The 12756-nt window shown below is 36.8% G+C and overlaps 1 protein-coding gene across 6 annotated transcripts in view; it reads right to left on the minus strand.

Annotated features, from left to right (window-relative positions):
- Positions 1-12756, minus strand: part of Ero1L (endoplasmic reticulum oxidoreductin-1-like protein) — a 147995-nt gene that overhangs the window by 47903 nt on the left and 87336 nt on the right. For all 6 annotated transcript variants that reach the window (XM_075371914.1, XM_075371912.1, XM_075371913.1 and 3 more), the window contains exon 3: positions 4308-4391. In XM_075371914.1, the coding sequence (XP_075228029.1) occupies positions 4308-4391 (84 nt within the window). The remainder of the gene's footprint in view (positions 1-4307; positions 4392-12756) is intronic.

The following is a 12756-nucleotide window of genomic DNA, read 5'->3' on the forward strand; positions in this document are numbered from 1 at the left end:
AACACTGAATTGTATTAAATCCTTTGAAAAAATTACAATTAATTAACTGTCAGCAAATTTTATTTCTTATTGGAAGATTTGATACAGACTGATTAATCTATAAAGGAAACTAAAAGCATTTTTACTTCCTTGTATGAAGTAAAGGATGTATTTTGATCATGAAAAATGTTGGTTTACAGATTTCAACAGAAATATCCATTTTGATCATCCCTGAATCCATTCTGATTAGTTTCGGCATGATGCCTGTATATACGTACATATCCATCTCACATAACTAAAAACGAGTAGCTGTAGGATGTTGAAATTTTGAATTTAGGACTGTTGTAACATCTAACTGTGCACCTCCCCTTTTGATTACAATTGAATGGACCAAAAGTGCTAAAATACAAAATCTTGGATTTTAGACTTTTTCTTAACTACAATAATAAGCCCTCATTGAGAGCTTTTCAATGATATAAGTAGTACTTATTTTCATTTGTTCTAGAGTAGAAGCCAAATAAAATTTTAATTAATGAAATATTTGGATCTTACAAGGGGATGGCACTCATCAGTTCAAATCCAACTTAATCTCCTTTTTTTATTTTTTATTTTAAATATATTGATTTATTAATAATTTATAAACCTCTGATTGTAAAAAAAGAAATATATAAATAATAATTCAATAATAATAATAAAATAAAAATATGAAAAAATATCAGTACAAGGAAGTTGTGTGGTGTCCACATCAGCTTTTTTTATAGGATTTTGTAATTAGTTCTGGTCTAATTTTAAGTTTTAATCTTTGACGTGTTTTATATATATATATATATATATATATATATATATATGTGTATGAAAGTTAGAGAATGAACGCTTCTCTGTTTCCACCTTTTACAGATGGGGTGGAAAGGAAGTGACAATTTTTTTTAACTTACTTCAGAGTGTAATTCAAGTTTCTACCACAAGTATATCAAAATATAAAATCCTCACTTAATGCAGCTTCATTCTTTTTTGGAATTATTATAAAACAAAACCTTAGATATGTTTTCAATATTTTGGAATTATCAATCTGTGCTGAATTTCAAGCTTTCTATAGGCACAAATATGCAGTGATAACACTCCTAAAGGATGAGTGAGGAAAAAATGATTTTCTTACAAGTATGAGAATGAGTGTTATGTAATGTATTTCCATGCATGTAACAGGAGAACAAAACATTGCACAATGCAACATTCAAGTAAATGTTGAACAAGATGCGATGGCATGTTGTAGTTTCATTTCCCTACTACTAACATTCCAAAACTAGTTAATCCTTGCCCTCTCATTTCCGGCCAGTTAGCATTATCATGAATTCAAGTACACCTACTATGTTAACTAATGCGTCTAAAATATCCTGCGATTGAATTTTTAACAGTGGAAAAATGAATGCTAATAACATTTATTGACATCTAAAAGCTACTTATGGTGATGTAATATGATGAGTTGGTGGACAATAATCTTTTGGTAAACCAAATGTTGAGGATGAACTTGCAGCGTTTGACTGGTTCCTGTGATTGATGAGAAGCACACCAAAAGTAGGTGGATAAATTGATTCAAAATGACCATCACATTACCATGACAACGAAGATTACTTCCTTTTCATCTCCAGTGACAGGAAATGAAACTCAAGTAAATCTTATGGCATAGAAGAAAAATGGAAGAGCATGAAATAAAAGCACTATAGTTCACCACAGTCAAAAATTCATAATATAACTCTACACAAAAAATTCTCTTGATAGTTTCTAAGGATTCTAAGCATATGTATGTAACTGACAAACTGGAAGCCGGGTGGATTGCAAATTCTGTGACACAGAGATATGATAAAACACTTTTAAGAGATGTGTGTCATGTTCAACAACCCACAGAGCAATGGCAATTCTGCAACATGATAATGCTTGCCCACACACATTGCGTGAAACAGCCAAGGCTCTTGTGAATTGAAATTTGAACCTATTCCACTTCCTCCATACATACCAGATTTGATGCCCTGCAATTTTCGCATCTTTCTACAAATGTAGTTCACTACTTACGATATTAAAGGTATTCATTTCATTGCAGATAATAAACTGAATGATGCAGTAAGATTCATAGATCTGAGGAAAGACTGCCAGCATTTTTTCACTAATGGAATAAGAAAATTGGTTCGCTGTTAGAAAAAACGTGTGGCTATAAATGGAGACTATGCAGAAAAATAGATGCTAGATTTTTTGGCAAATAATTTTACTTTTATACCGTATTTGTTTTATTTGATTATTTCTTTTCATTTAAGAGTTATGAATAACCACACATTATATTTCAGCCATCCTTTGTAGCTTACTATCTAAGGGTACTAAATAATGGTAATATTTCTACCAGTTTTTTAATTTTTGCACTTCTTTTAACCTGAGTTTATATTTAATAACATGAATATGGGATATTGGTATTATATACTTTAATACTGGTTCACTTTTCTTAGAGATCATATTTGGAATAACTATACCAAAATTCAGCTCTCTAATTATCTATAAAATGAGTGAACAAGTACACTTCAAAAATTATACACAAACAGATTAAATTATACATAATACTTCAAACAGATTTATTAATACTGTTGAATTTCCTTATCTTTCCTAAAATGTAAGAGCTATACACAATAAATGTAAGTAGTACTGCATTAAGAATAGAACCTTTGTTAAATATAACAAACCCTCTTAACTAACATTTTTTCTGTAACAATTAACATTTTAAAATATCAATATATTTTTGCAAACCGATCATCGTAAAACATAAAACTTAGACCTATTTCCTGATGCAACATCAGAAAGGATAAAGAAATAGGTGATCATAAATTTATTCAGCACATTTGTAGGTTAATAAAACAATAACAAAGCAATGCACTTACATGCATGTTTTATTGTTGAACAGCAAATTTCAAACAGTTTTGGTTATAACACTTATTAATTTCAAACAAGTTCCACATGAGCACCTTTTATCACATGTGACATTCAATTTCATATCTCACACTATGGAGATTATCTGGAGTTATTCCATTAATTACACTGTTGATTCTTCTTTTTAGTTCATTAATGTTGACAACCTTAATTTCACACAATCTGTCTTTAGCAAACCCCAAAGAAAGAAATCGAGTGGCATAATGTCAGGGGATCGAGGCAGCCACGGAATTAGTCCATAATGGCCAATCCAATGTTGAGGAAATTGTTCATATAGGTAGTCTCAAACATACACCCAGTGTGGTGGTATGTCATCTTGTTGGAAGTAAACATTGGATTGCCGATGTTCAATTTGCGGTACTAAATGCTCCTGATACACGTCTAGATAACTAGCCCTAGTAATTGCTGGCTTGGCAAAGAAGAATGGTCTGATTACATCATAAGCAGTCAACACAGATCAAACATTAATTTTCAGGCTATCACGACATATTTATCAAACAGTAAGATGGTTTTCGCTACCCCAAATTCAACAATTATGTTGGTTAATGTGATCGGAAACATGGCACGGTTTATCGTCATCTTCAACTGCATGCACCAATTGAATTTGATATGCGTGACTTTTTTTTAGCGTTTGTGTAAAACTTTACGATCGTCAACTGAAATAATCCCAGTTTCATACTTGCACAATAAGCAGATTTACCCAGGATTCTTTGAAATGTTTCTCTTTCTCGATCCACAACTTCTTTGGAGATAGGAGGTCATCAGCACCTTTTTTGTTGTGTACTACACTTTCCGTATCCTTAAACTGCTAATACCAATTTTTAACAGTCTTTTATTAGAAGGATTGCGGCCGTACTCTAAATGAAAAGATCTATAAACAATAATAACATATCTGCTTTCATGAAACCATAAAATGCACGACTGTGCATACTATGCACTACAGGAGAAAGCACTCCTGCATAGCAGCCAATGCTCAACTGACAATCCTTCCTGTCATAACATCATGCTGGCATGTTTATTCAAGGTCATCTGTAACTCTAGTACTTACATTAATGTTTGAAAAAAGTCAGCAGGCGCTACACTGCTTTATTCATTTTTTATTAACCCTTAAAATACATTGAATAATTTATGTACATCCTGTATAATTATGACACTTGCCAACAGAGTGTGAATGAAAAGGAATAAAAAAAATTACAATATATATGTTAAACTAATATACCAAGATCCCTTTCTTTTACTACATTCTAACTGAAACATAATCTCCATTAGGAACAGCGATTAAGAATAATAAATACGTAAATATTACAGTTATCAAATTCATAATATTAAATACAAGGACGTAATGTAAAAAAGTAACTTACATCCATACAGGGTTCCACATGACAGTATCTCATAGCACATCTGCTATCATCAGACCAAAATGGACACTCCCTTTTTAAATTTATCTAAACAGATAAAAAAATTAGAAATTACCATACAATATTTAATTTATAAATAATGTGAGCAGCCAAAATTCATGCGGTAAGTTCAAGAATTGCTAAGTAAATACAAGTATTTCTGATTATTTTTTTCGGCTTTTACTTGGTTCGAACCAAGTAAACTAAGTTAACTAAGTAGTTACTAGTAGTAGTAGTAGTAGTAGTAGTAGTTACTAGTTAAGTAGTTTAACTAAGTTAACTAGTTAAGTAAGTTAAACACTTATCTAACTTAGTTAGATAAGTGTTTAATGGGTGTATTTTTATGATTTTGGTTAACAGATGGATTTTTTATTGTGGTTTTTATTGTTTCGACCTTATTGCCACAGGCGATAAGGGTTGTAGTGGAGCATCTCTTCGATGTACATGATTATTCGATTATCTCCAGCTGATAACAGATAGCATATCAGTAAGAGGTAATATAATTATTATTAACATTAATAGATAACATTGGTAAGTACAAAAGTTATCATTTAACTAAAATTTATTAAAATAAAGTTAAATAATTAGAAATAGAGAGTATTTCTGAGATTACAGGTCCTCTGTTTATGTGAATGTGTTACCCAGGAATTTGACATTAAGATGTCAGATCCAAAAGAAAAGATGGAAAACGAGGAGGTGTTCAAAAGAAGCTAGAAGGTGGCTAGGTCACCTAGGGTGACACCATCTACACGTCTTGCAGATGTTTCCTGGCAGGAATTGACACCTCTAAACCAAATGTAGGCACGAGGAAACGACAGTTCAGACACAGAGTCTATAGAGTTAGAAATCTTAATGAATGAGGTTGAGGCCTTAGCTGACATGATTAAAGCTAACCCCTCAGTCAAGCAGACCATCAAAGATTCGGTGATTCGTCTTCAAAGTTATACCAAGGATTTGGCTGGCTCAGTGCAGGAGATCACCAGAGCAAGATCTACAGCAGACAAACAAACTCAGACAGCCAGAGTGGATCCTATGGTGCTTAGGGAGATCCTGACATCTGGCTTTGCTGAGGAGCTCCAGGAAGTTTTTGATAAAAGGTGTCAGAACATCATTTTTTTTAAAAACCAAGGAAGAAAAGGGATTCCTTTGGGAAGATGAAGTATGGACCAAAGTATTTGTCTTAGATATACGAGGGTTTTTTTTTTCAAGGTCCGATCGGTCACGAAATTAAAACCACAGTGAAAATAAAAATTTTTTTATTTGTAACAAGTACTTACATAGTTACGCTATTTCTCTACATAGTCGCCACTCCGATTTTGACATTTGTCGTGGCGTGGTACCCAACTTTCCAATACCCTCGTCATAGAATGGAGCCGCATGTGTTTTCAGCCATGTTTTTACGCTGGTATGCAGCTCGATGTCTGTGCCAAAATGTTGTCCTCCTAGCCAGCGTTTCATGTGAGCAAAGAGGTGAAAATCAGATGGAACCAAGTCCGGGTTGTATGATGGGTGATCAAACACTTCCCAACGAAAACGCTACAGGAGCTTCTTTGTTACGGCTGCAGTGTGCGGCAGAGCATTGTCATGGAGAAAGACAATGCCTGATGACAACATTCCTCTCCGCTTATTCTGAATTGCCCTTCATAGACGTTGAAGAGTCACGCAGTATGAGGCTGCAGTGATGGTCGTGCCGCGTTCCATGAATTTCACCAAGAGAACTCCATTCCGGTCCAAGAACACACTAGCCATACACTTTATGTTGGAGAAGGTTCTCTTGAACTTCTTTGGTTTACTGGGAGAATGAGAATGCATCCACTGTTTGGACTGTTCTTTTGTTTCTTCAGTTTCGAAATGGACCCATGTCTCGTCCCCTGTGACAATTTTGTTCAAAAAATCTTTTTCTTCATTGTGGTAGCGCTGGAGAAACGTTAGGGAGGCGTCCATTTTCATTCTTTCTGATGGTCGGACAGCATCTTGGGAACCCATCTCGCACACAGTTTGCGGTACTGAAGTCTCTCACTCACAATGGTGTAGAGATCTGACCTTGAAATTTCAGGAAACGAATTGCTTAATACAGAAATTTTGAACCGGCGATTTTCTCGAATTGCTCATCCACTCGCTCAATCATCGGTTGACACTCGCTTCCTTCCCTGACCGCCTGCATCATGAAAATCTGTACGTCCTGCTTTAAAGTTCCTGCACCATTGTCGCACTTTGCTGTAACTCATTGAAGTTTCACCGTACACATTACTTATTCGTCGATGAATTTCAGCTGCATTACACCCCTAAGTCTAAAGAAATCGAATTACCACACGCACTTTACATTTGGCGGGAGATGCTATTGTTGTAGACATGTTTGCGTGCTAGCTGGGTGTTCAGAACTAAACGAAGTGATGCGGCGTGATTGAAGGCCATACTAGAGACGCTGAGCAACACATATGCGCAAAGGTTCATCCGATTTTTGCGCGGGTTTTTATTTCGCGACCGATCGGACCTTGTAAAAAAATAACCCTCATACAAAGTGATAAAAAAAGGCCTGTTGGGTATAGTTAACAAAAATAAAATGACACACAGCACGTATTTGCCAAAAGAATTGGACTTTAATTATCACACAAATAAATTGCATATAAGCTAATAATGTGAAAATATACAATTAAACAAAGCCTAAAAACATAAATCACCTTTTTTACAGTCATATACTTAAAAATAAAAATAAATGAATTACGAAAATAACTGAACTTAAATTAATTTTTTACAGAAATTATACAAGTAATATCGGCTGAAACAACATATCAGTTATGATAATAAGTAACAAATACATAAATATACATATTTCAAATAATCATTTTGAAAATCTTTTGAATTTAAAATACGTGTCTAAAAAGTTTAAATAACTAAATACAATATTATTCAAACAACGAGATGGAATATAAAAGCAAAAAGATATTGCTAGATCAAATCACAATATTAATTGCAAAGAAGTCCAGAAATGTAACTTCATTTCAGGAGTTATTTTCATTAGATTAAATTAAGAAAAGTAATGAGAATTCAGTTCATGAATAAATAAGAATTAATATCTGCGATTAACAAATTACATTAAATTAAATGAAAGACTTAATTATAATATAAGCAAATTGTAATAAGTAATCATATAAATAGTTTATTTAGTAAGTGAAGTTTCTTAGCCATTCTCATGTTAATGACTTCCTTTTTCTAATTTGTGAAAAATAATATAATACTTGATTGAGCAAAACAATATTTAACATTGATTAAAATTATTAACAACAGCAATAATCTAACGCATGAAAAATTAAGTAACATAAAATATAAATAAACTGTCTCAGTAAAATTGTTATTTTCCAAATGAAATCAGAAGTTTGTGCAGTTACAAGGTTCAATGGAATACAATAAAAAACATTCTTGAAAGTTGCTAAAATGTATATAAAATGTTATTAACCAACACATTAATGTTTGTGACATACATATTTTTATAATTCTGAAGTAGTATTTAACTACAAGTAGATTTGATAATAACGATAGTTGGCATTGATAGCACATAGAATATGTTACACATGAAAAATAATGACATAATCTTTATCTAAGCCACTTTGCATGACTATACTTGAAGCAATGGTTGTATAAGTCAATCTTGAATTTCAAATTCATAAAGTACAATTAGTAGTGTATTTCACTGAATTTACTAATAACATAACTGTTTAATATAATAAATAATGAATAATTTGAACTTGCCTTAATCACACATGAATATTTGTAAAAAATGAACTCGTGAAAATGAAGTACACATAAATACATACAGTTTATCCTTGGCGTAGTCTACAATGGCATATCAAGAATACAGAAGTGAAATGTTGTTTAGAAGTTGAACAAGACAGATTTGTAGTAATGAGTTTGGAGAGAATACTGCATCGATAAACTTGGCTGGTTTGTAGTAACAGAACCACTTTCAACAGAGTACAAGATGATATGGAGACGGAGTATTACCACAGTTATGAGTGCACAAAGGCGACGAGAATAGCCAAGCTATACGAGAGAGAGAGAGAGAGAGAGAGAGACGTGACCGAGCCACAGGTCCACACACCATGAGAGTCTTTCCTGGACTGAAGAAATAGTGGCGTGATGAGAAGAGGGGAATCAAACTAAGGCAATAGACCTAAGAGAGTGTGTGTTGGCAACACGAGGTAGTGTTTAAGTACGATGAGAACGATTAGAGAAAACGTGTGGAATACGGGAACGAAGACAAAACAAAAATAATTTACAAGCAAGCAGACCATTAAAGGATTACGTAAGACTGAAAAAATAATTTCTGAATACGCACAAGTTGAAGAAATGACATCAGGGCAGACAAAGAGAAATAGACTTCTAGGAACTATGACAATATTGAAATTGGTGAGAATAAAAAAAAACACTTAAGACTAATATATATATTAAGACTAAACAGCAATAAATAATGCGAGAAATGAACACACTGACACTATTAAAGATGACGCAACAGTTAGTCAAGCAAGCGCCAAGAGAAAATGATATCGAAAACAAACCCAAACAACCTATATTAAAGTACACATAAGATAAGCCTTACAAAAATGCAAAATAAATTTACTAAGCCTGTAAACTATACGACTCAACCATAACCTTGAATTTATTGGAATAAAACAACTTTACACAATGGCGTAAACAGGGCTATTTATAAACTATATCCGTAAGACCACTGTGGAATGAGAAACGCCTCAACACGGGTACGCTCCTGCTGGGCACAGTAATCAGAGAGGTCATGACCACTTAAATATTGAGCGAAGATGAGGGGCTCAGAAATGGGAAAGTAACTATGTTCTCCTTACCTTAGGTAATAGTAAGGAGAAGGTCGATCAAATGCTGGAAGGACTAAAGAAAGTAGAAATTGCAGTAATGGTGGACCCTGCATCTATAGTCGTGGCAACAACTACTGGTAGTCTGGGAACGCTCACAAGGAAAGTCCTTGAATTCTGGGAAAGACACGGAGGTAACCCTGTTCCTATTAGGGGAAGATGAGGGACGAGATAAATCAGTCCCCCCCCCCTCAAAACACAGTGGTTGTCAGGAAGGAGGGAGTCTCATATGCTAACCTGCTGAAACAAATGAAAGAAACTGTAGGTATCGACTTGGGCATGGACATTATGTCCTTAGAAAAGGACATAATGTCCTTTTCGAGGCAGTGAACTCGACGTTAAGCTGTCGGGAAAGGAGGCCCCTGAAAACTTAAAAGGAAAATTAGCTGCAGCCACGGATGTGGCTATAAACAAGGGATCTGAATCCAAGAAAGTAATCTTGCATGTTAAAGATCTAGACATTGATGCTGCAAAAGAAGAGGTTGATCAGGAAAGCGTTGAAGAGAGATGTAGAAATGAAAATAACAATTCTACGTCCTGCATACAGAAGCTGCCAGAACGCAACAGTTATCCTATTGGGTAAGGATGCCAGTCAGCTCTCAGCTCTGGGCCGAGTAGTAGTCGGGTGGCATTCCTGTAGAATTGAACTGATCAAGTCAGACTCCAATTGCTTCAGGTGCCGGAAGCCTGGCCATACGTCATTACGGGGTACAGGCCCGGATCGCACGAACTGCTGTTGTAACTGTGATAGGTCTGGGAATAGGAAGGCAGAATATAAGGATCACCAGAAGTGTGTGGCTTGTGGAACTGTCGGGCATCGGATGAGGGCTAGTCTGTACGAAATTTCAAGCATGAAGATCATCCTACTAAGTGTAAACAGAAGCTGGCTGCGCAAGACCTTGTGCAACAGATGGCTAAAGGATACGACGGGATTTCCTCGTTATCATGGAGCTGAATCGGCTTGACAGATAAGAACTCAGATGTGGTGATTATGAATGTCTCAGGGTGGTTTGCTGTGGAACGAGTCACCTCTTGTGACAACTTCGTCATGGTTGAACTCACTCATTCTGTTGTGGTGGGTGGATATGCCTCCCCAAACTGGGAAAAGTCAGTTTTCAATAAATTCCTTGATGACTTGGAGGTATGTTTCTGGAGACAGAAAAACCAGTTATCATGTCTGAGGATTTTAATTCTGAAAGCCTAGAACTAAGTGGACTCTGGGACACTAGAAGGGAGGGCTTTCTGTTCACAACGATGTTAGATACCATAGGCCTTGTGGTCATTGGCAAGCCAGCAGTACCCACTTTTACAAGGGGAACGTACGGATCTGTCCTAAATGTAGTCATGGTCTGAGCGAGAATACACAACTGGGTAGAGGACTGAAGGGTACTTGAGGAAGACCATTGCAACAATCACAAGGCTGTTCTGTTCTAGATGGGACATCATGAACCTAGAAGTGGCTCACACAAAATGTAAACCTAGTGAGAGACAAACTCAACAGATCCTCCAGGTCATCATTGAGGTTGCAGAACTGAAAAGGTCGCATGAACCTGCAAGATTGAGTAAGCTCCTGCAGAAAGAATGCCAGAAGTATTCCATTGTGATAAGTTTTTTTTTTACCATTCTTAAACATCCCCAACGCAATTGGTCCTCGGAGTCAACCAACCCAGTCACCTTGGAGTGTCATGGCAGCAGACTGCCCCCCTGACTTGCTCTTCTGAGGTTCTCCCATTGGGGTCCTCCTAGTTTCATCAGGCTATGTTGACCTCTCCATCTGGGTGGCTGGCACCTCCTTCCACTAGGAGGCTGCCCTCCCCGTTCCTAACCTACCAGTTCCTGGCATGCATTTCACATGCCCTTCACTGCCCGCAACCCTCACACACCTCGAGGGTCCCTTATACCATCATCAGGGAGTCCCGACCCTTCCAGATTTGCATGTAATTGAGCCAGGGAACCCTAGGCATAAAGGCTGCCTCTCTGTCCATATACGTCACCATGTTTCGACCCCAATCTTTTTTTTTCCATAACGTTAACTTCCTCTTCCTTCTCCTTATGTTTCCTTCCTTCTTCCTTACAGCAACTAGTAGCCCTAGCCATTGAGCACCTGCTCTTCTTCTACTTCCCTTCTTTTCTTCCCCTTGTCGCACTTTCCCTTTTTCACTCCTGTTTACAATGTGTTAAGGTCTAACAGGAAGCAAGTCTACTGGTAGTCTGATGAAATTGCTGGGCTGAGGAGAGCAACATATAGGGCAAGACTTTTCTAGTCCTCATCCTCTGTACACCCTCATCCTCTGTACACTTACTACAGAGGATGAGAGGTAGACGGTCGGATGATATTGACTTGGCTGAGGCAGAGTATAAAACCACTAAAAACAAACTAAGTGCTACGATTAAAAAAGCAAAATCAGGTGTTTGGAATAAATTAATTTCTGATTTGAACTCCGACCCCTGGGGAAGAGAATTCCAGATAGCAACTAAGAAGCTGGGTAGACGGCTCCCCTGCTTGTTTAGGGAGCAGACAAAGAGGGTGATATTATCCCTTTTCTGTGTTGTAGAAAGGAATGAACTGAGATTCTCAGTGATGAGGTTCACAGCTTCTCTCTAGGGGCGTTACAGTTGGCAAAAAAACAAAAAACAAAGATCAATTAAAAAAAAGGCGAGATCTGGATGGGGTGCCAGGATTGGTAATAAGAAGATAATCAATCAGAGTGCCGTTCCTGGGCCCTGTTGAAGGTGCTGAATGTGGCTCTTGGAAGAGGAGACTTCCTTTACAACTGGAAAGTTGCAAGGCTAGTCCTGCACCCTAAACCTGGAGACCGGATGCAGGAGAATAAGAATTATAGACCTATATGTCTTATTAATTCTATAGGCAAACTGTAGGAATGAATGATTGCTAGATGGATACTGGAGAAGATATGGCTCTCCGGTGGTTTCTCAGACAATCAGTACAGCTTCATCCAGGGGCGCTCTACTGTTGATGCTATTAACTATGTGATGAGATGGGCTGCAAACAAGGCCACTGGAACAAAAAGGAAGAGACAAATTCCCCTGTTAATTTTCCTGGACATATGGAACGCATTTAATAGCATTCTGTGGTCTTGAATGCGCTGCGAGCAAAGATGTGAGCAGATACTTGTTGGCAGTCATCAAGAGGTATCTGCATGAGTGAACTCTACTGGTGGACATACCAGTATCCAGCTGGAGGAAGGACAAGAAGACTTTAATATGTTCGGTGGCGTCCCACAGGGCTTGGTCCTCGAGCCAATACTATGGAATGCAGCATATGACGGCCTTCTGTGGATGGAGTTACCAGGGGACTTCAAGATAGTCGCGTATGCTGATGATTTGACCCTGTTGGTGGCTGCAAATACAGAGGACCGAAGAGTTGAAGAGTTGGCCAACAAGCTATAAGGAGAGTCGGAGGCTGGCTCAGAGAAAGGAGCTGGCTCCCAATAAGGCGGCAGTGTTGCTGATAGTTGGCCGATGGAAATTGAAGGATATGGCTGTTGTAGTAGACAGACAAATAATAT

Source organism: Lycorma delicatula, chromosome 7 (assembly GCF_047948215.1).
Source record: "Lycorma delicatula isolate Av1 chromosome 7, ASM4794821v1, whole genome shotgun sequence".
NCBI lineage: Eukaryota > Metazoa > Arthropoda > Insecta > Hemiptera > Fulgoridae > Lycorma > Lycorma delicatula.